At 40.4% G+C, this 22,410-nt stretch overlaps 1 protein-coding gene across 5 annotated transcripts in view; it reads right to left on the bottom strand.

The window, feature by feature from the left end:
• LOC110519975 (uncharacterized) overlaps positions 1-22,410 on the bottom strand; it is a 177,557-nt gene that overhangs the window by 46,737 nt on the left and 108,410 nt on the right. For all 5 annotated transcript variants that reach the window (XM_021596908.3, XM_090229529.1, XM_090229528.1 and 2 more), the window contains 2 exons: positions 15,713-15,794; positions 615-736 (listed from right to left, as the gene is read on the bottom strand). In XM_021596908.3, coding sequence (XP_021452583.3) covers positions 615-736; positions 15,713-15,794 — 204 coding nt within the window. The remainder of the gene's footprint in view (positions 1-614; positions 737-15,712; positions 15,795-22,410) is intronic.

Raw genomic sequence — 22,410 nt, 5'->3', positions numbered from 1 at the left:
TATACCATAGACCTTCCTAATATTGAGTTGCACGCATCTCCATTGAAGTGGATAGAACAAGTGACATCTGTAAGGGATCATAGCTTTCACCTGGTCAGTCTATGTCATGGAAAGAGCAGGTTTTCTTAATGTTTTGAATACTCAGGTGTATTTTCAAATTGCCATACAATTTTAGTTTGTTGGAAAGCAATGAAACGTATGGATGCAGGCCTGTATGAGTTATTTCAAAAAACATACTTCCACACTAGCAAGTGTTGTGACATTGAGCATTGAGAATATATGCATAAGAAAGAATACATACAGTATATTCTGTATTCACTTCACTATCTGGATATTAAACTCCGGGTCTAATACACCTAGAGCATATTAAGCTGTTTGAGCTGCTGTTGGTGTATGAATGGTGCTGTATAAATAGACTTCAATGGTTGAAGAGAAATTTAAATTGAATAGACATTTTGGGCTGTCACCTTGATCACACCACAATGTTTTTAGACCAACCATGGTTGTTTCATGGAATTCTAACTACTTGATGTACTAACGTTGATATATAGACCACTGTTTAAATGTGTTGTCAGGCATTTTAGTAGTTTAAGATTGATTCTATAAGTCCGCACCTTCTCTCCACGTGCCCCTCCTCGTGTGCCTGACTCGGAACCAGAATCTCCCTTTGAACCAATAGGACCTCTGTCTCCTTTCTCTCCTCTGTCGCCCTTCTCGCCTCTAGATCCACCCTGGTCTGGAAAACAAAAGAAAGAAAGACAGAAAGAAAGGCAAAAGTTATTACCACCTGAATAAACCTTCATAGGGTTTAAATGGTATTAAATGCATGTGCAGTTTCCTTCCTCTCCAGCAACTGAGTTAGGAAGGACGCCTGTATTTTGTGTAGTGACTGGGTTATTGATACAACAAAGTGTAATTAATAGCTTCACCAAGCTCAAAGGGATATTCAATGCCTGTGTTTTTGCTTTACCTATCTACCAATAAGTACAATTGGAAAACCTCCCTGGTCTTTGTGGTTGAATCTGAGATAGTTACAGATAATTGTATGTGTGGGGTACAGAGATGAGGTAGTTGTTTAAAAATCATGTTAAACATCATTATTGCACACAGAGTGAGTCCATGCAACTTATTATGGGACTTAAGCAAATGTTTACTCCTGAATGGATTTAGGCTTGCCATAACAAAGGGGTTAAAAACTTTTCATATTCAATATATTTGTAAAAACTTCTAAAAACAATTACATTTTGACATCATGGGATATTGTGTGTAGGCCAGTGACACAAAATCTCAAATTAATCAATTTTAAATTCAGGCTGTAACCAAACAAAGTGAGTCAATGGATGTGGATGCTTTCTCTAGGCACTGTACAAGGACACTGTCTCCATCTAGTGGAGAAATTAAGACCTTCAACAAACAGCTTTGCAATATTCAACTTGTCCCTGGGGAGAGCAGGAACAAAGACTTGCACAGTCTTTCAGTGTAAATCGCTAAGATTAATGCACTACTGGACTGTACAATATATGTCCATTATTCATTAAATTCTTCAAACTCTGTCAAATTTGATGTTGATCATTGCCAGACAACCATTTAAGTCTTCACATAGATTTAAGTCAAAACTGGAACTCGGCAACTCCGGTACATTCACTGTCTTCTTGGTAAACAACTCCAGTGTAGATTTGGCCTTGTGTCTTAGGCTATTGTCCTGTTGAAAGGTGACTTAATCTCCCAGTGTCTGTGGAAAGCAGACTGAACGAGGTTTCCTTCAAGTATTTTTTATGTGATTAGCTTCATTCCGTTTCTTTTTTATCCTCAAAAACTCCCAGTCCTTAACGATTACAAGAGTACCCATAAAATATTACAGCCACCACTATGCATGAAAATATGGAGAGTGGTACTCAGTAATGTGCTGTATTGATTTTCTCCAAACACACAGTCCATTCGGAAAGTGTTCAGACCTCTTGACTTTTTCCATATTTTGTTACGTTACAGCCTTATCCTAAAATGGATTAAATAAAAAATGTCTCAATCTACACACAATACCCCATATTTCAAAGGAAAAAAATGTTTTTTTAGAATTTTGTTGCACTTGGAAAATATTTAGACCCTTTGCTATGAGACTCAAATTTGAGCTCAGGTGCATCCTGTTTCCACTGATCATCCTTGAGCTGTTTCTACAACTTGATTGGTCCACCTGTGGTAAATTAAATTGATTGGACATGATTTGGAAAGGCACACACCTGTCTATATAAGGTCCCACAGTAGACAGTGCATGTCAGAGCAAAAACCCAGCCAATTGTCCGATGTAGGATTGTGTCGAGGCACAGATCTAGAGAAGGGTACCAAACAATGTATGCAGCATTGAAGGCCCCCAAGAACACAGTGGCATCCATCATTATTAATGGCTGCCATGCCAGACTGAGTAATCTGGGGAGAAGGGCCTTGGTCAGGAAGGTGACCAAGAACCCGATGGTCACTCTGACAGAGCTCTAGAGTTCATCTGTGGAGTTGGGAGAATCTTCCAGGAGGACAACCATCTCAGCAGCACTCCACCAATCAGGCCTTTGTGGCAGTGGCAAGATGGAAACCTCCTCAGTAAAAGGCACATTATATAATATTTGGAAGTTGCCAAAAGGCACCTAAAGGACTCTCAGACCATGAGAAACAACATTCTCTGGTCTGATGAAACCAAGATTGAACAGTTTGGCCTAAATGCCAAGCCTTACGTCTAGAGGAAACCTGGCACCATCTCTACGATGAAGCACGGCGGTGGCAGCATCATGCTGTGGGGATGTTTTTCATTGGTAGGGACTGGGAGACTAGTCAGGATCGAGGGGAAGATGAACAGAGAAAAGTACAGAGAGGTCCTTAAACTGCTCCATAGAGCTCAGTACCTCCGACTGGGACAAAGGTTCACCTTCCAACAGGACAACAACCCTAAGCACACAGCCAAGAGAACGCAAGGGTTGCTTCGGGACAAGTCTCTGAATGTTTGTATTTTCCACTGCTCATTTGTACAACTTTGTTTTACAAATGAAAAGCCTAAACTTTAACCTGATCGAACATCTTTAAATGTTTGTATTTTCCACTGCTCATTTGTACATTTTTTTTTTATCACAACAATAAAATTATTAAGAGCCTTTTTACCTGGGTTTTCACTCTTAGAACAGCAATAGTGTAATGCTGAGTTTGTGTGATGCCTACTTATCAGCGTTGGCACTAGTCTGTAATGCCCTGGCGCATGAGCAGATGGGCTCCCACATTTTTCAGCATGTCTTAAAAAAAAACAGATTTAGAGTTATATAATACCCTCCACAAAATAACCTTCACTCCAAATCAAAATTCCAAACCTACAACTTGATTTTGAACAAAATTACATGGAAGTATTCCTACTACCAAAGATTCTTATTTCCAAGGACTATACAGCTAATGCTCTGGCAAACCAACAACCAACAAAAGAAGCACAACAGAAACCTGAAAACACCAACGGAGTGAGTCATGTTTAGTCTGAAATCTACTTTTAAAGCCAAGAATAAATTACAATGATATATTTTACTTTATAAGGACTGAATGCTAAGATAAGGCTACCAAGCTTGCTAAGACAGAACAGATCCGGCTACAACTTCAATTAGCACTGAGGTGTGAAGTGAGAGACGTCAAAGCCCTTAAGCCTAATAATGGCAGGAGAGTTTCACAGCCTCCCCCACCCGAATGCAGAGGCATTTGAAGCCCCCTCTGTGCAGAGGTCTTTACAATACAGTACCCCTTTGATTAATCTATATTATGAACTGAAATGCAACCAGGACACTTCAATTGTAAATTACCTCAATAAGAAAAAACAGTGTTGCTTTGATCACCTCAAAAGATATCCTCCTTGCAATCTCCAAAATAAAACAGCCACAGGACAACTTTTTTTTGGACGTCGTAAAGGACCATTTCCCGAAACGGAAGAGAAAAGAAATGGTGGACAGAGACCTGCTAGCTACGTTAGCTAGCTAGCAGGTATTTTCCTCAAGGAATCTGCCTCCCAACAAAAGCATCTCCCAAGCGGGTGTGACACCTACTCCCGTTGCCTGCTGCTTGGATTCCACCTGGCGATCTGTTCAACGTCCGCCATGGCCTGTCTCCCCCTGTCTGGTACAGGTACCCCCACCACACACACTCGCACACACCGCAGACTTTGGACTGATCAGGATTTTAGGTAGGCTAATTAACTTGTGAAGCTTATTATGTGATCTTACTCAAACACCTTAATTAACTAGTATAGGCCTACTATTTATTTATTTCAAATCACATACTTTTATAGCCTACTGGACCCAAACTACTCTCTCAAGTTATCTTGTTGGGGCAAGTGACTCTGAACTTACAATGGCTAACCCCAAGTCGTTATATATTTTTTATTCTGCTTAATACTATTTGCTTCACGACTCCTGTGTGCTTTGTTAACTATGAACTTGCTTGTTTACCCAACCATGGGACAAGCTGTTTGTTCCCACACTCGGGACTCCCATCCTATTCTAACCACCTCTCGCTGGCTTTTAATTCATGTTACCTGATGAAATTTCTGTACAATATGATCTTATTGCCATCTGATGCACATTCAAATTTCATAGACCATTAACACTCCCTGTCCTCTGCCGTGCCCTGATTGTATTACTGCTTATGATATCTGGAAATGTTTATGTGCACCCTGGACCATCTACTGTTGCTAGCCCCAATTAAGAAAGTGTTTTGAACACTGAAGTTAATGTTTCTGGTTATAACCTTCTTCGGCAAGACAGATCTTCCAAAGGTGGTGGAGAGGCAATCTTGACCAAGGAACACCTTCAGTGCTCGGTTGTCTAAACAAAGTCTGTCCCCAAACAATTTGATTTTACAGCCTGTGCTCATAATGGCTGCTCAGTGAAATTACCTGTCCTGATTTGTTATAGAGACTTGCTAGAAAACATTAATGAGCAAGCCTTCCTGCATGACCTAGCATCTGTACATTGGTATAGAATCAGCTTGATTCCCTCTGTCAGAGAGGGGAAAAAAACAGGTTCAGCCCCTGGTTCGACCATGATCTGGCAGAGTTACTCCACCTCAATAATTCCATTTGGTGAAAGGCTCGGCATACGCATACTCAGGCTAACTGGCTCTCGTTCAGGCAGATGAGAAATAAGTGCACTCAGGCTATCCGGAAGGTCAAAGTTAGTTACTTTAATAGTTCTGTCTATGTGGGTCTAACAACCAAGAAGTTCTGGAAAATGGTTAAAGACCTAAATAATAAACCCTCCTCACAGCTGCCCATGTCCCTTAATGTTTATGTGGTTGTTACTGACAAGGAGCACATGGCTGAGATCTTTAATAACCACTTCATTAAGTCAATATTCCTATTTGACTCAGCCATGCGTCATTGCCCGTCCAACATTTCCTCATCTCCCATCCCTTCTAATGCGACTAGTCCCGACGCCCATCCCTCTTTTCCCCTGCCCAGCTACGAACTTTCTCCCTGCAGGCGGTCACTGAGTCTGAGGTGCTAAAGGAGCTCCTTAAACTTGACCACAAAAAAACATCTGGGTCAGATGGTTTAGATCCTTTATCTTCTTTAAGGTTGCAGCCCCCTCATTGCCAAGCCTATCTCTGACCTTTTTAACCTGCCTCTCCTCTCTGGAGAGGTTCCCATTGCTTGGAAGGCAGCCTTTATTTAAAGGGGGATTTTTTCTTAACTGACTTGTCTAGTTAAATATTTGTATGAGATAAATAATTGTTAATTTGACCGTGCACCTTGCGGGTTTATACCATTCTCATTTACATTTTACTTTGTAAAAAGAAGCTGTTACAGGATTGTTTTCTTTATTGTAACTGTTACTAATCACATTTATTGTAAGAGACACCAGAACATGCTAAGTGTTGCTGTAGGCCTTTAGAATAATGCAAAACATATCCTTGACTCTATCCAAGTTGATGAGCGGGAAACAAACAATGCCATTCTGCCTGCACATCCGGCCCATTGAAACTACACAAACTATCCCGAAACGAATTTCACACAATAAGAGTTATCCTACTGACAAGATTAAATTGACAATCTGTTGAGTGACAATACTAGGCTTATCAGTTGTCAAATTGTACATTAAGAGATGGGCGCATCTTGTAATTGAGAGATGCAGGGAAAGAGGCATCACCTTATCAAATAGTCCGTCAGAGGAAAAACATGCAGGAAAAACATTTTTATTTATATATAGTATCAGAAAGAGCATACTCTGCAGTTTCTTTGACACTTACCTTTGTCAAATAACTCTCAAAATTAAAGTAGGTGCAGCTCTATTTCCAAATGTCACTTTTTCCAAGAATATCTGTGATGTCCATGTATTCAGCACATGACCACTCGCGTGGCAGCATTGCTTCTTGCTACTAAGCAAAAACTAGCAACATAATACATTTAAAATTAAAATGTTATTCTGTCAATGTATGAATAGGCGTTAGAAACCAGACAGAAATTGATCATGGCGCACGTGACTTCAATGAACTAAATGAGGGTGAAGAGTGTGATTTAATTTGATTGATCTGAATGACGAGGGTGAAGAGGATGATTAAATTTAGAACAGTGTAATGATTATGAAGAATTGTGGCCGGTCTAATTATTTTATTATGAAAGGCTGGAAATGGTATATAAATCTGAGATCCAAATCCGACACTGGGTACAACATACAATGTTTGTAGTTCACAATGGCAAGCCGAACCAAACTAATAGAATTTAGAGGAATTGGAGTCGGATGCAGGATTGGATATTGAGCTTGAAATCGACGTTGCTGAGGAAGAGTCGTCATCTGATTCTGATTCAGCTCGGTTCGGAAGTTTATGTGACATGCAGATGCTTCTCCTACGAAAGCTGTTATTTTACCTAAAACATCAGGTGTATGCCGACACCAGCTAAGTAACTCATGCAAAGATTTAAAGTGCAATTATGTGTTTTATCTCCAGTACATTGCCATGACTATCAGTTATGTAGCTGCTCTACTGATAATCTCAGTGCGTCCTTGCTGGGATGACACAATCAATCTACTGCCGGAGAATATCAACACCAAAGCACATTGGTTCACCGTTCCACGGGGGGCGGCAGGGTAGCCTAGTGGTTAGAGCGTTGGACTAGTAACCGGAAGGTTGCGAGTTCAAACCCCCGAGCTGACAAGGTACAAATCTGTCGTTCTGCCCCTGAACAGGCAGTTAACCCACTGTTCCCAGGCCGTCATTGAAAATAAGAATTTGTTCTTAACTGACTTGCCTGGTTAAATAAAGGTAAAATAAAAAAAAATTAAAAAAAAATACCATAATGTTCTGAATAATGGCCAGGTCTACCTCTCTCCCTATTCCACTGAACCGCTTAGGCGTAACAAACACAAGTCCGACATTTATTGGAAACTGTTAAACTACCTGTTCACTACCCTCCTGCTCTCCAGGGATGTGCAACTGGGCCTAACATCACCGAGCCAGCGAAGCACCTCGTCCACTGATTGTCGCCGCTGCGGAACTGGGTGAGTGCTATGGTCCCATGGTTTCTCTCGACTCACCCGGCTCCAGGATGGAATTTGACTCTTCAAACATACCCAAGTCGCTATATGCGATCCCTGACTCTGCTTCTGGTACGCAAGTTGTTTTAATTAGTTCCCCGCATCCAGTGCAGGAGGGATTGCTAATTGCGCTACCGAACTGCCCCTAATCAAAACGGCCTAAACCCAGCCATCAGAAAAGTTAAACTTTTTTCAATGTGTCAATCACTCTCGAGTCATCTGGGACCCACGAGCTAAGCCCAACGGTCTACTAGTGTCATTCCAAAAAGTGATCAAATTCAACATCTTCTCAGACTCTAACCTTGACTTCCTCTTCCGTTCAGAGACATGGCTCCATAAAAACTCTCCATATGCTGCTTTGATTGTGCCTGGCTACAATGTTTTCAGGAGAGACAGGATTGAAGGAAGAGGAGGGGGTCTGATGATTTACATTAAAGAACATATCCGAAGTAAACAAATTGAGTGGTCATGTGATAATGAACTAGAATGTATTGGCCTGAACGTTACACTAAATGTCTTTTACCCTTATTGGAATGTATAGACAACCTTCCACCCAGAGTGTGTTTTTTTATCAGTTTAGGGAATGTGATTTTGGGAAAGAGGTCATCTTAATGGGAGATTTTAACATTAATTATGAAGACAAGTCTTGTAGGAAAACCCTCAAACGGATCACTAATACCTTTGACCTTACACAGCTAGTTAAAGGGCCAACCAGGGTGACTTGTTGCTCTAAAATACTGATTGATTTGGTGTTCAGTAATAAACCAGAGAGCGTGACTAAATCATTCAATATGGTTACTGGGCTATCTGATCATAATCTGACACTTATAGCCAGAAAGCTTTCTAAGAGCAAGTTTAACCTCCCTACTGTTAGAAAGCTGGATCAACTAAGAATACCTAACCGGACACGCGTGCGAGCGTCGCAAAATACATTTAGAAATCCATGTTATTCAATTATTGCATCCACACTGCTCGTGCGTGCGCCAACGAGCATTTGCGTTGCCAAGGGCTAAAATAGAAGTCCTTTCTATTTCTGAGTCCTACCTCTCCCCTCTCCTCACTGGTTTATAGAAGCAGGTAAGACAAAATGTTTTGCAGGTTGTCATGGTAATACCATGAAAGTGTAGATGTCAATCACCATATAAATTCAAAGATGAAAAAGCCTGGAAGGACGAGAGATGCCTAGAAAAGATTCGGTTGACCATTTTATGTGTGGATTAATTGTCGGAGTAGAGGACATTGTGCATTTCAGGTAAAATAACAACTCAGTGTTTATATCCCAGGACAAATTAGCTAGAAACAACAAGCTAGCTAAATAGGACAAATCAGCTAGCAAGTGCAAGCTAACTAGCTAAATTGCCATACATGATTCATGCTTTTCAACCTGTCCCCAAATTAATGTCATTGGTTCACAGTTTGTTTTGATATTTAACCTGCGTGTTGTGATTGCGTTTGGTGTAGGGGAACAAAATACATTTATGCACGATAGCGCACACGCGCAGCCGGTTTGGGTTCCATGTAAGAGTGAATTAAATGATTTTGAAAACGCAATTAAGGGAATTAACTGGAATGATCTCTTGTCCTATACAGATGTGGAAGCTGATAGTCAGGTTTTTCTATCCACAATCCAGACTACAATAAATGGTTTCCTAAAGAAAATCAAATCCAATCCTGGCCAAAAGAGCACTCTTCCTTGGCTAAATGGAGAAATCTGGAAATTGATGAAAGAACGAGATTGGCTCTAAAAACAGCCCTAAAATCAAAATTCGAGCATGACAGATGTAGGTTTACCATGTTGAGAAATAAGGTGATGAAAGAAATCAGACAGGCCAAGGCAAATATTTTTATTAACATAATTGGTGAAGCAAAGGGAAATTCTAAATTGATCTGGGAGAATCGAAAAAGGTTAATAGGGAAAGACCATAGTAACACCGCAAAAAGACTAGAAATCATGGTGAATAACAATCTAACACAGGATGCAGTCTAAATAGCAATAGCCTTCAATTCCTACTTTATTGACTCTGTCAGGGTACTGACACAGAACCCCTCCACTGGTTTCTTGGGCTCAGTGCTAGTAAATTACACTCAACCCGTCTTCATCATAAGGGAGGTATGTGAGTCAAAGGTGAACAAGATGATTAGCTCACTAAAGAACTCTAAAGCCAAAGACGTGTTTAGGCTGGACTTAAAAACAACAAAGAGTCACTCATTGGCCCCATTACTAAGGTCACCAACACATCTATTGGTCTGGGGTGTTTCCAAGGGTATGGAAGTCGGCCATAATAACGGCTATCTTTAAATTGGGTGACCATGCTGACGTGAGTAACTACAGGCCCATTAGTATACTACCTGTGGTGTCGAATGTTCTTGAAAAGTGTGTAGCAGAACAACTGATTGCCCACCTCAACAACAGCCCCTTCACATTACACTCCATGCAGTTTGGATTCAGAGCAAAACACTCCACAGAAACGGCCAACTGCTTTCTTCTGGAAAATGTGAAGTCCACGATGGACAAAGGGGGCGTTGTTGGGGCTGTGTTTCTGGACCTAAGGAAGGCTTTTGATACTGTTAACCATGAGATTCTCAACACAAAATTGTCCAAGTTCAACTTTCCCCCGATGCCTTGAGATAGATAAAATCATACCTTGAAGGCAGAACTCAGTATGTCAGAGTGAGCAATGAGCTGTCACCCACTCTTAGCTATGATGTGGGCGTGCCCCAAGGGTTAATACTGTGGCCCCTCCTTTTCAGCCTGTGCATTAATGATCTGGCTTTTGTCTGTACTGGGTCTGAAGTTCAAATGAATGCAGATGATACAGTGATATATGTGCATGCAAAGAGCAAACAACAAGCTGCACAAGAACTCCCCACTGTAATGGTCCAGGTTACAAAGTGCCTCAGTGACTCGTGTTTGCATCTCAATGTGAAAAAAACTGTCTGCATGTTCTTTACAAAGAGGGCAACAGGTGCTACTGAGCCAGATGTCTATGTGTCAGGGGAGAAGCCCCAGGTGGTATCTGATTTGAAGTACCTTGGAATCATACTTGATTCCAACCTCTCTTTTAAAAAGCAGGTGAAAAGGTAATTCAAATAACCAAATTCAACATAGTTAATTTCCAATTTATACATTTTTTTTTGACTACAGAGGTAGCAAAACTGTACTTCAAATCTATGACACTCCCCAACTTAACATACTGCTTGACTAGTTGGGCCCAAGCTTGCTGTACAACATTAAAACCCATTCAGTCTGTCTACAAACAGGCTCTCAAAGTGCTTGATAGGAAGCCCAATAGCCATCCTTACTGTTACATCCTCAGAAAGCATGAGCTCCTGAGTTGGGAAAATCTTGTGCAATACACCGACGCATGTCTAAATGGCCTGGCTCCCTCTCCACTCAGTATTTTTAATAAACAGAAAACCCAAACATATGGCAGCTGATCCACAAGGTCTGCCATGAGAGGTGACTGTATAGTTCCCTTAAGGAAAAGCACCTTTAGTAAAGCTGCTTTCTCAGTGAGAGCTTCCCATGTCTGGAATACACTGCCATCAGACACACATAACTGCACCACCTATCACACTTTCACAAAAAACATGAAGACATGGCTAAAGGTCAATCAGATTTGTGAACATAATCCCTAGGTGTGTATTGCCTCTTTCCATGTTGTCTGTAGCTTGTGAGGTGTGGAAACACTTAATGAGTGGAAACACTTTGTTGCTTTTATGGATTTTGTCTTGTTGCTTTTTGTGCCATGTTGCTCTGTCTGTATGCTACGTCTTGCTTGTCCTATGTTGCTCTGCGTGTGCTCACTGCTCATTAATTGTCTGTATTGTAATTGTTTTTAATAACCTGCCCAGGGACTGCGTTCAAAAATTAGCTGGCTAGCTAAAACCGGCACTTTTACTGAAACGTTGATTATGTGCACTGTCCCTGTAAAAATAAATAAACTCAAAGGCAGGCATATGCGGGCACAATACAATCAACAAATGACTTTTTATATCTTGTCATGAATATATTTCCACACAATTCATCCTTTACAATTGTTAATGCTTTTGTTTAGGAATAGGGCAAATAATTTAACCTATGCACCTGGCTGGTTATATTATCATCCTTCTTGTTTCTACTTTGTCAAAAGAAGCTTTAACAGGACTTTATTAATTACTAGAACTCGACTACTAAACAAATCTAGAAATAAACTTTATCAAATGGATTACACTGAAATGTTTTTACGAAAATAGCCAACAGGCCTATGTTTTTTCTAAGACTTTGTAGAATAATACAAAACAAATCCTTGACTATCCATACTGAACAAAAATTTAAAAAACAACATGTAAAATGTTGGTCCCATGTTTCAAGAACTGAAATTAAATATCTCAGGAATGTTCCCTATGCACAAAAAGCTTATTTCTCTCAAATTGCATGCAAAAATGTGTTTATATTTCTGTTAATGAGCGTTTCTCATTTGCCAAGATAATTCATACACCTGACAGGTGTGGAATATCAAGAAGCTGATTAAACAGCATGATCATTACACAGGTGCACCTTGTGCTGGGTACAATGAAATGCAACTCCATAATTTTATGTTAATTTCTTTACCATAAGCCACCTCCAACGTCATTTTAGACAATTTGGCAGTACGTCCCACCGACCTCACAACCGCAGACCACGTGTAACCACGCCAGCCCAGGACCTCCACATCCAGCTTCTTCACTTGCGGGATCATCTGAGACCAGCCACATAGACAGCTGATGAAACTGAGGTGTATTTCTGTCTGTAATAAAGCCATTTTGTGGGGAAAAACGTATTCTGATTGTCTGGGTCTGACTCCCCACTCGGTGGGCCTATGCCCTCCAAGGCCCACCCAACACTGTGTCCCTGCCCAGTCATGTGAAATTCATGGATTTTTATATTAATTTATTAATAAATAATGAATTTATTTCAATTGACTGATTTCCTTATATGAACAGTAATTTTTAGTACTCAATACATGTTAATAATATAATCACCTTACTTTAAATGAATGGGCTTAACATGCTATGATATTTTGTATCTAATTTGCATACAATTGTATAAAAAGTTGTATTCTAATTTCATAAATTGTTACAAACTCTGTTTTGCATAAAGCATGAAGATTTGTTAATAATATGAACACCCTACCTTAAAATATTGGGGTTAAATTATTAATTATTTATTCCGTACTGCCTAATTTGAATAATAACTGCTCTAATTTGCATAATATAGTATTTAATCAAAGTTACTTCAATATTAATCTCAGTGTTCTACATCAGCCCTGAACATTTCATGACAACATATCTTGAGATATTGGACAAAATGTGTTGAATTTAAGAATCCAAAACTGGTGATTTGGTGCAATTATTGACTAGGGACTAGCATTGACCTGTCGGCAACCTTTCTGACATTTTCGATAACTTGATAATAGGATAATATATCTCAGCCATGATAAGTCCTATCCTCATGGAATAACGTGTTGTGTTCCTGATAAGCTTCTCTGTAACGTGGAATACAAAGTATAACACCAGAACCACAGTACCCTTTTGTCGACCAATACTCTATAATTTGCTTAAATCTTTTGACATTGTGGGAAGTTAGTTGAATCAAAAGACATTCAAGAGACATTGTAAACATTATTTTGGTTAGCTAGCTAGCTTTCGTTAGCATAACTAGCGAGCTACTTCTGTACAAATGATGCAGGGCTGGCAACTTTTTAAGAACGCTTGGAGTGAGATTTAGCCTAGAAGGGGGTCTGTAACATTTTGAAGCTAATTTCCTGCAATTCTATGTATTTTTTACATGGCTTAGGCCTACAACCAGAGTGGGGGAAAAAAACACAGGTCACGTGTATTCAGAAAGCTTTGAATATTAAATGTTGACGACTTCGTTACTTAGCGACTTTTGAGGGATAAAATGTCAAGTATTTTTTTTTAGGTGTTTTGACACTTTATTCAGACCGTAATGAAATTAGATGAGGAGACAGGCAAATGGAGAAGCAGTGGGAAGGTCAGTGGGAATGCTCTGCACATGAAATACTAATGGTTGATGGCAGTGAGTGGGTAACCACATTATAGATTGCAGTCTCCTTGTACATAGACTGCTTTCTAGGTAAGGACACAAACATTTCGTAATTTTGGTGAATTATTAAAATCAGCCTGGAAGAAAATCCTGCTTGCTCTCCATTTATTTGTATTTATTTTTTATTTGTACTCCAGGAGGGTTAGCGAAGTGCTGGGCGTTTGAAAATGTTCTTGTTATAACAATTAACTTCTCAATCATTACAACCTTCAAAAATGAATATCAATATTCAGGTGGTTTATGCCTAGTAGTTGAAGATCCTTGCCATCATCTTAATCTACATAGCCACAATATACAATGTGTTTATGAGTTGTGAGTCCCCTTCCGCCATCTCTGCCTAGCATGTGCACAAACCTAAAATGGCCTGGAGCATTTAATATCCAATGCTTATTCAAAACTGTCCACGAATGGCTGCAAAAATACATAGATTCATACAATTCATTTTCAAAGGCACAAGTAGGCATATTAGACGCTGGCAAAATTGGAATAATAAAAGTTTGGGGAATAACAGAAGTGTTCTTTGTTAAGAATGAGAATTGTTCAGCTGATCAGACTAAATAAAGTAAATAAATAATCAAATCTCAAGACAAGACTACATAAATCTGCCCCTACACCCTAACCAAATAATGTCTATATGTATTGTCCCCCTTCTAGAATCACATTTACACTTTTGGGTTCCCAATCTGTCTGACAAAATTATTTTCACAGTTACAAATCAGGTCACCCTACAAAACTCCCCTGCTTAAAACAGACTGTCTGCTGCCTTTTCATGATCACAGCTTAAACACCAATCACCAAACGAGGGGACTAATACATGTGTATTAAGTTGACTTTAGGACATGCTGTCAAAAGGCTGCATTCTGCAAAAGGCATGGGAGTAACAGCAACCTCATTTAGTTGACATTGTACATAAAACAGCGCTACCGTGCTGCTTTAAAAAAAATGTTTTACAGTTCTATAAACTCAGCGGAGAACGTTCCCCCCTCCATTCAACTCCACTCTAATCTTGAGGGGGGGTTATTTAAAACGCACATCCTATCCCTAACATAACGAGACCAATCAAATGCTTCAATGTGCCATGGTTCACAGTGCTGGGGCAAGACAGGTTATGATAGAGGTTCCGCGGGTGTTGTTGCAGATGCTATTTCAAAATGATTTGAAGCACATTTGAAAAGTTAACGCACAAGACAATGGACTTAAAAACAGTACTTTTCAATGCGTGAGATAGAGGTGTGGCGTGTGATCGTGAGAAGAGGCTCAAATGCGTGTGTCTCAAGGCCAATGCGAGAGAGCTGGTGTAACAGTATAACTTTAGACCGTCCCCTCGCCCATACCCGGGCGCAAACCAGGGACCCTCTGCACACATCAACAACAGTCACCCTCGAAGCATCGTTACCCATCGCGGCCCTTGCAGAGCAAGGGGAACTACTACTTCAAGGTCTCAGAGCAAGTGACGTCACCGATTGAATCGCTATTTAGCGCGCACCACCGCTAACTAAGCTAGCCGTTTCACATCCGTTACACTTGCAGCTCGGATGTTTTTGATGTTATGTAAAGAAATGGGAATGTGTATGATTTAACTTCAGGTTAATCTTCCTTCAAAATGGTTGCTCAAAGCTGCACGCATAGTGGCTGTTGAAGTACCACAGTAGAGACAGACAGAGCATGTTGTGTGTTGGGCTTAAAAGGGTCTGTGCGAAAACATGTTCCCTTAAAAGTGTCCTTGCGTGAAGAAATGACGATGCGATTAACGAGTTAACTTTGACATCCCTAAATGTAATACTTGTCAGCAGTTACTTCCATGCCTACAAAACATCACATCAATTGTTCTGTAAAGCAATGTTATAAAGACATGGCTTAATGTAAAAACACCTGTAGTATTTTAGTAACCTTCATGTCAAATTTGGTGAATGTCAATATTTATCAGTGGCCACTGTTACTACATGAAAACATAATACAGATGCATGTAAAACAAATCAATAACATAAATTATATATTAATATTATTAACAACGAGACTAGTGGTCTTGTAAACCCACACAGTCTGCCTTGTCTAGACTAGGACCTATAGAACTCACCCCTCTCTTTCTTAGGAGACACCTCTGGTTGTTTCCGGGTCACCGGGGGCTGTTGAATGGGGCGTGATGACGTTGGAGTAGTCTGGAGGTAGACGGTAAAACAACATTAAAAAAACAACAACATAAAACTACATCCAGATGGGATCCAAAGAGAAAAAAAAACGAATAAATATATATAGGTGTGAGCAGCAATGAATGGGGTTCACAGAATGACAGAAAGGACACAAGATCAGTTGCATAACAAAGCAAGCACTCTATCATGTGGACCTTTTATGTGCAATCAGTGAAAGCATTACCATGTTTCTCTCTCATTACCACCAGGATGAAGCAAGGATGCAAGTGAAGTTCAGCCTAGTGCTGTAGGTTGGTTATCTTTGAATGCAGCAGATAAACTTCTAAGGACATATACATACGTTTTACATACCAAATGTCATGACCCCATGTCCATCGGTTCAGTTCTTATAACCCTAGTGTGATATGGTGCTATCAAATGGTGTAGAATGGCCAAATGCAGCAACAAATCATTCTCAAATGGCTAATACATTGAGTGCCTTTAGAATGTATTCACACCCATTCAATGTCCATTGTGTGTACAAATTAATAAAACATGAAATGTCTTGAGTCAATAAGTATTCAACCCATTTCTTATGGCAAGCCTAAATTAGACCACGAGTATACATTTGGTTAACAAGTCACAAAAGAAGTTGCATCTATTCACTCGGTCTGCAAAAATAGTGTTTAACATGACTTTGGAATGACTACCTCATTTCTGTACCCCACACATACAGATAATTGTAAGGTCCCTCAGTTTGGCAGTGCATTTCAAACACAGATTCAACCACAAAGACCAGGAAGGTATTCCAATGCCTCGCAAAGACGGGCATCTATTGGTAGATGGGTAAAAATAAAAATAGCAGACATTGAATATCCCTTTGAGCATGGTGAAGTTATAACACTTTGGATGGTGTATCAATACACCCATTCACTACAAAAACACAGGCATCCTTCCAAACTCAGTTTCCGGAGAGGAAAGAAACCGCTCAGAGATTCCACCATGAGGCCAATGGCGACTTTAAAACAGTTACAGTGTTTAATTGCTGTGAGAGGAGAAAACTGAGGATGGACCAACAACATTGTTGTTAGTACACAATACTAACCTAAATGACAAAGTGAAAAGAAGGAAGCCTGTACAGAATAAAATATTCCAAAACAGGCATCCTGTTTGCAATAAGGCACTAATGTAAAGCTGCAAAAAAATGTGTCAAAGAAATTAAAGAAATTAATTGTCCTGAATACAAAGCGTTGTGTGTGGGGCAAATCCAACATGACACACCCCGCTTCAAGAATGATGGTGGCTGCATCATGTTATGGGTATGCCTGTCATCAAATTCACCTTTCAGCAGGACAATAACCTTAAACAGAAGGCCTGGAGTTTCTTACCAAGATGACATTGAATGTTCTTGAGTAGCCTAGTTACAGACTTGAAAATGGCTGTCGAGCAATTATCAAGCAACTCTTAACGAAGAATGTATTGAGTGACTGATCTGGTCAGAAAGGAACCGAAATACAAAGGGAGTTGCCCGATCAATGCTTTGTACACAAAAGTGCATCAGTGATTTAGCCAGGAGGAGAGAGAGGTCCATTGCACGCAGTAGCGGTCAGTGGAATTTTTTTTCATGAGCATGGCCTTGTGTCTATTACAGCATATTAGATGACTTTCATTCATATTCCATTCCCCCAGTTGATTGTAACAGCGATAGGTTTAGGCTACAACATGATACTCAAATTTGTCCTATACACATCATTAGGTTGTTACAACATAGCTTATGAATAAAAAGTTTACAATGTAGGTGCACACAGGTCGAGAGAAAAATGTAAGGTGACAGACATCGACAAACAGTAACACATTGCAAACTGCATTGCACACTCTTCAAATCAAATTTTATTGGTCGCATACACATGGTTAACAGATGTTAATGCGAGTGTAGCGAAATGCTTGTGCTTCTAGTTCCGACTGTGCAGTAATATCTAACATGTCATCTAACAATTTCACAACAACTACCATTCCTTTACAAGATGGTATAGAGTACAGTTTATACAGTTGAAATCTGAAGATTACATATACCTCAGCCAAATGCATTTAAACTCAGTTTTTCACAATTCCTGACATTTAATCCTAGTAAAAATTCCCTGTCTTATGTCAATTATTGGAAAAAAACTTGTGTCATACACAAAGTAGGTTTCCTAACCGACTTGCCAAAACTATAGTTTGTTAACAAGACATTTGTGGAGTGGTTGAAATACAAGTTTTAATGACTCCAACCTAAGTGTATGTAAACCTCCCACTTCAGCTGTTCACATGAAATGAGTAATGTCGGGTATGTAACAATTATATAGTGGCATTGTTTATAGTGACTTGTGATATATTTATTACATCCAATTTTTTATTATTAAAATGGCTAGAGATTTGAGTCAGTATGTTGGCAGCAGCCACTCAATGTTAGTGATGGCTGTTTAACAGTCAGATGGCCTTGAGATAGAAGCTGTTTTTCAGTCTCCCGGTCCCCAGCTTTGATGCACCTGTACTGACCTAGCCTTCTGGATGATAGCGGGGTGAACAGGTAGTGGCTCAGGTGGTTGTTGTCCTTGATGATCTTTTTGGCCTTCCTGTGACATCGGGTGGTGTAGATGTCCTGGAGGGCAGGTAGTTTGCCCCCGGTGAGGTTATTTTCCTGACACCACACTCCGAGGGCCCTCACCTCCTCCCTGTGGCCGTCTCGTCATTGTTGGTAATCAAGCCTGCCACTGTAGTGTCGTCTGCAAACTTGATGATTGAGTTGGAGGCGTGCAGTCCACGTAGTCATGGGTGAACAGGGAGTACAGGAAAGGGCTGAGAACGCACCCTTGTGGGGCCCCAGTGTTGAGGATCAGCAGGCTGGAGATGTTTCCTACCTGGGCCACCAGGGGGCGGCCCGTCAATGTCCAGGACCCAGCTGCACAGAGCGGGTCTGGAGCTTATTTACGAGTTGAGGGTACTATGGTGCTAAATGCTGAGCTGTAATCGATGAACAGCATTCTTACATTGGTATTCCTCTTGTTAGGGCAGGGTGTCAGGTAGGGTGGAGGTGATATGATTCTTGACTAGTCTCTTAAAGCACTTCATGATGACGGAAGTGAGTGCAACGGGGTGATAGTTGTTTAGCTCAGCTACCTTAGCTTTCTTGGGAACAGGAACAATGGTGGCCATCTTGAAGCATGTGGGAACAGCAGACTGGGATAAGAATTGATTGAATATGTCTGTAAACACACCAGCCAGCTTGTCTGCGCATGCTCTGAGGACACGGCTAGGGATACCGTCTGGGTCGGCAGCCTTGCCAGGGTTATCACGTTTAAATGTTTTACTCACGTTGGCTGCGGTGAAGGAGAGCAAAGAAGTTGTTTAGTTTGTCTAGGAGCAAGACACAAGTGTCCGCGTCGGGGCTGGTTTCTTTTTGTAATCCGTGATTGACTGTAGACTCTGCCACATACGACTCGTGTCTGAGCTGTTTAATTGCGACTCTACTTTGTCTCTATACTGACGCTTAGCTTGTTTGATTGCCTTGCGGAGGGAGTAGCTACACTGTTTGTATTCGGTCATGTTTCTGGTTGCCTTGACGTGATTAAAAGCAGTTGTTTGATCTTTCAGTTTTGCGTGAATGCTGCCAACCACGGTTTCTGGTTGGGGAATGTTTTAATAGTCACCGTGGGTACAACATCACCGATGCACTTGCTAATAAACTCGCTCACCGAATCAGCGTACACACAACCGCGATTATAATCGAAAGAAATTCTCTTGGAAAATAATGCGGTTGACATTTGATTGTAAGGAATTCTAGGTCAGGTGAACTAAAGGACTTGAGTTCCTGTATGTTATGATAACACCACGACTTGTTAATCATAAGGCATACATCCCTGCCCTTCTTCTTACCAGAGAGATGTTTGTTTCTCTCGGCGCGATGCGTGAAGAAACCGTGTGGCTATACCGACTCTGATAACGTATCCCGAGTGAGCCATGTTTCCGTGAAACAAAGAATGTTACAATCTCTGATGTCTCTCTAGAAGGCAACCCTTGCTCGAATTTCGTCTATCTTGTTGTCAAGAGACTGGACATTGGTGAATAGTGTACTCGGGAACGGTGAGAGATGTGCCCGTCTACGGAGCCTGACCAGAAGACCATTCCGTCTGCGGTGCCGTTGTTTTGGGTCGCCTGCTGGGATCCGGTCCATTTTCCTGGGTGGTGGTCCAAACAGAGGATCCGCTTCGGGAAAGTCATATTCCTGGTTGTAATGTTGGTAAGATGACGTTACTCTTACATACAATAGTTTTTCCCGGCTGTATGTAGTAAGAATTAAGATGTCCTGGGGTAACAGTGTAAGAAATAATACATTAAAAAAACTAAACACTGCATATTTTCCTAAGAACGCGAAGCGAGGAGACCATCTCTGTTGGCGCAATGTTGGTCTTATCTGTATGTATCTGATATACGATGTAATCATTTATCCAACAGTTGCAAACAAGATTTTCTATTGAATTCAGGTATGTTTATCCCTGTTTTGCTCTGTTTAAGAAATGTTTTTCAACAGAATCGGCAAAATGGATACACCCTTGATCACGTGTACACAGTTCACTTTCATAACAGCCATGTTGTATTCCTTTGCACTCTCCTCCTCTCACCTGCGGACGTCATTGCACAACACTTTTCCAAGCCAAACAATATCATAACTGCTACACACAATCTACATTGTTGTCACCATATTAGCTTAAGTAAAGTCATAGTCAACATAGCTAACAGAACTAACGCGTTAGTAAATCTGCTACAATTACGCAGTAACGTTACAGTGTCGTCAGTAAGCAGTTTAGCACTTACACCGGCGGGTCCGGGTAGCAATACATTTGTAAAACCCAAAAGCTTACCTTGACTTAGAAGCGTTCCAGTGTTCTGTTGGATAATCATAGCCAGCGAGCTAACATAGCATCCCTGATTGAGCAGGGTGTTTGAGTAGGCTAAACTAGCTAGCTGTATTTGCTAGCTAATTAAGTGAAACAAAGTGAAATCTCTTCCTTCTTTATTTTGGAAGAAAATAATTTGTTCTAAACTGTTCATCTATTATCTTTCCCTCTGAGTCAACTACTCACCACATTTTATGCACTGCTGTGCTAGCCTTCAGTACTAGATTAATTCTCTGATCCTTTGATATGGTGTGGACAACATGTCAGTTCATGCTGCAAGAGCTCTGATAGGTTGGAGGACGTCCTCCGGAAGTTGTCATAGTTACAGAGTGCTGTTGCGGCTACTGTAGACCTTCATTGCAAAACATTTTGTTTTAATCAATTATTTGGTGACGTGATTATATTTAGCATAGTTTTAAATAAAAATGATAATGGAGGAGGATGGTCCTCCCCTTCCTCCTCTGAGGAGCCTAAACTGATTGCACCATGGCATCCAAATCACAGTGATGCGTGAGTGATCTAGTATTTGTGATAAATGTGTCCAGAGTTTAAGGTACTTGCCGAGACCTGGATATAAATAATTTCACCATAAAATTCAGCACCGACAAAAAAGTGCTTTGAACAACATCCTTTGACTGACTGACAATGAAAAATAATATTTGTTCTTAAAATAAAACCCCCAATTTCAGTTTCTGGGTCAAGTTATCAAATGTTCGGTTTAAAACTCATATTTTCATCTAACCAAATCCCAAAGAGTTGACCCTATCAATTTGCTGCCCTGGCAAGTGACTACATCTGTTTACCTTCAGTGAAGTGAAAACCATACGTTTAGTTTTCCTGCATCAAAAGTCCTGAAAAGCCATCTCAATATTAGTGACAGAATGTGACAGGATAAATAATTGTGTCACCCGCATACAGATGGATACTGGCAGAGTCAAGTCTTCCCTATATAATGTATATACAGTATAAAAAGGATCAGACCTGGGGAACTCCTTTCGTAAGCCTTCGAAACTCCGATTTTATACCCTCCTGTGCTACACACTGTTTTGTCAGATAGGTAGTTTTGGAACCAATCCAATCAATGATTCAACACTAAACCAACCTTTTTAAGTCTATACAACAGCAGGGCATGGTCAACAGTGTCGAAGGACTTCGATAAGTCAATACAAAGTGAAACACAGTGATGTTTCTTGTCCTGAGCACACCATCCACCATTTCTGAGTATATTACTCGCTAATGTTCAGTCTCTGGATAATAAAGTAGACAAGCTCAGGCCGAGAATCTCCTTCCAGAGAGACATCAGTGATTGTAACATTTTCGGTTTCACGGAAACATGGCTCTCTAGTCTTTGAGAGAATACAGCCAGCTGGATTCTCAGTATATTGCGCCAACAGGAAAAAATAACTCTCCGGGAAGAAGAAAGGTGGGGGTGTATGTTTCGTGATAACATACAGAAACTCAAGTCCTTTTGTTTACCTTACCTAGAATACCTCACAATCAAATGCAGACCGTATTATCTCCCAAGAGAATTGTCTTTGGTTATAGTCACAGCCGTGTATATTCCCCCTCAAGCTGATACCACGACGGCCCTCAAAGAACTTCACTGAACTTCATGCAAACTGGAAACAACATATCCGCATTTTTTGTAGCTGGGAATTTTAAACAAAGAAAATTTGAGGAAAACGCAAGCGAAGTTCTATCGACACATT

Source organism: Oncorhynchus mykiss, chromosome 3 (assembly GCF_057628025.1).
Source record: "Oncorhynchus mykiss isolate SJ-2025 chromosome 3, ASM5762802v1, whole genome shotgun sequence".
Classification (NCBI taxonomy): domain Eukaryota; kingdom Metazoa; phylum Chordata; class Actinopteri; order Salmoniformes; family Salmonidae; genus Oncorhynchus; species Oncorhynchus mykiss.
Note: the sequence above shows the minus strand (reverse complement) of the source record. Positions and strands in the feature narration are given on the sequence as shown.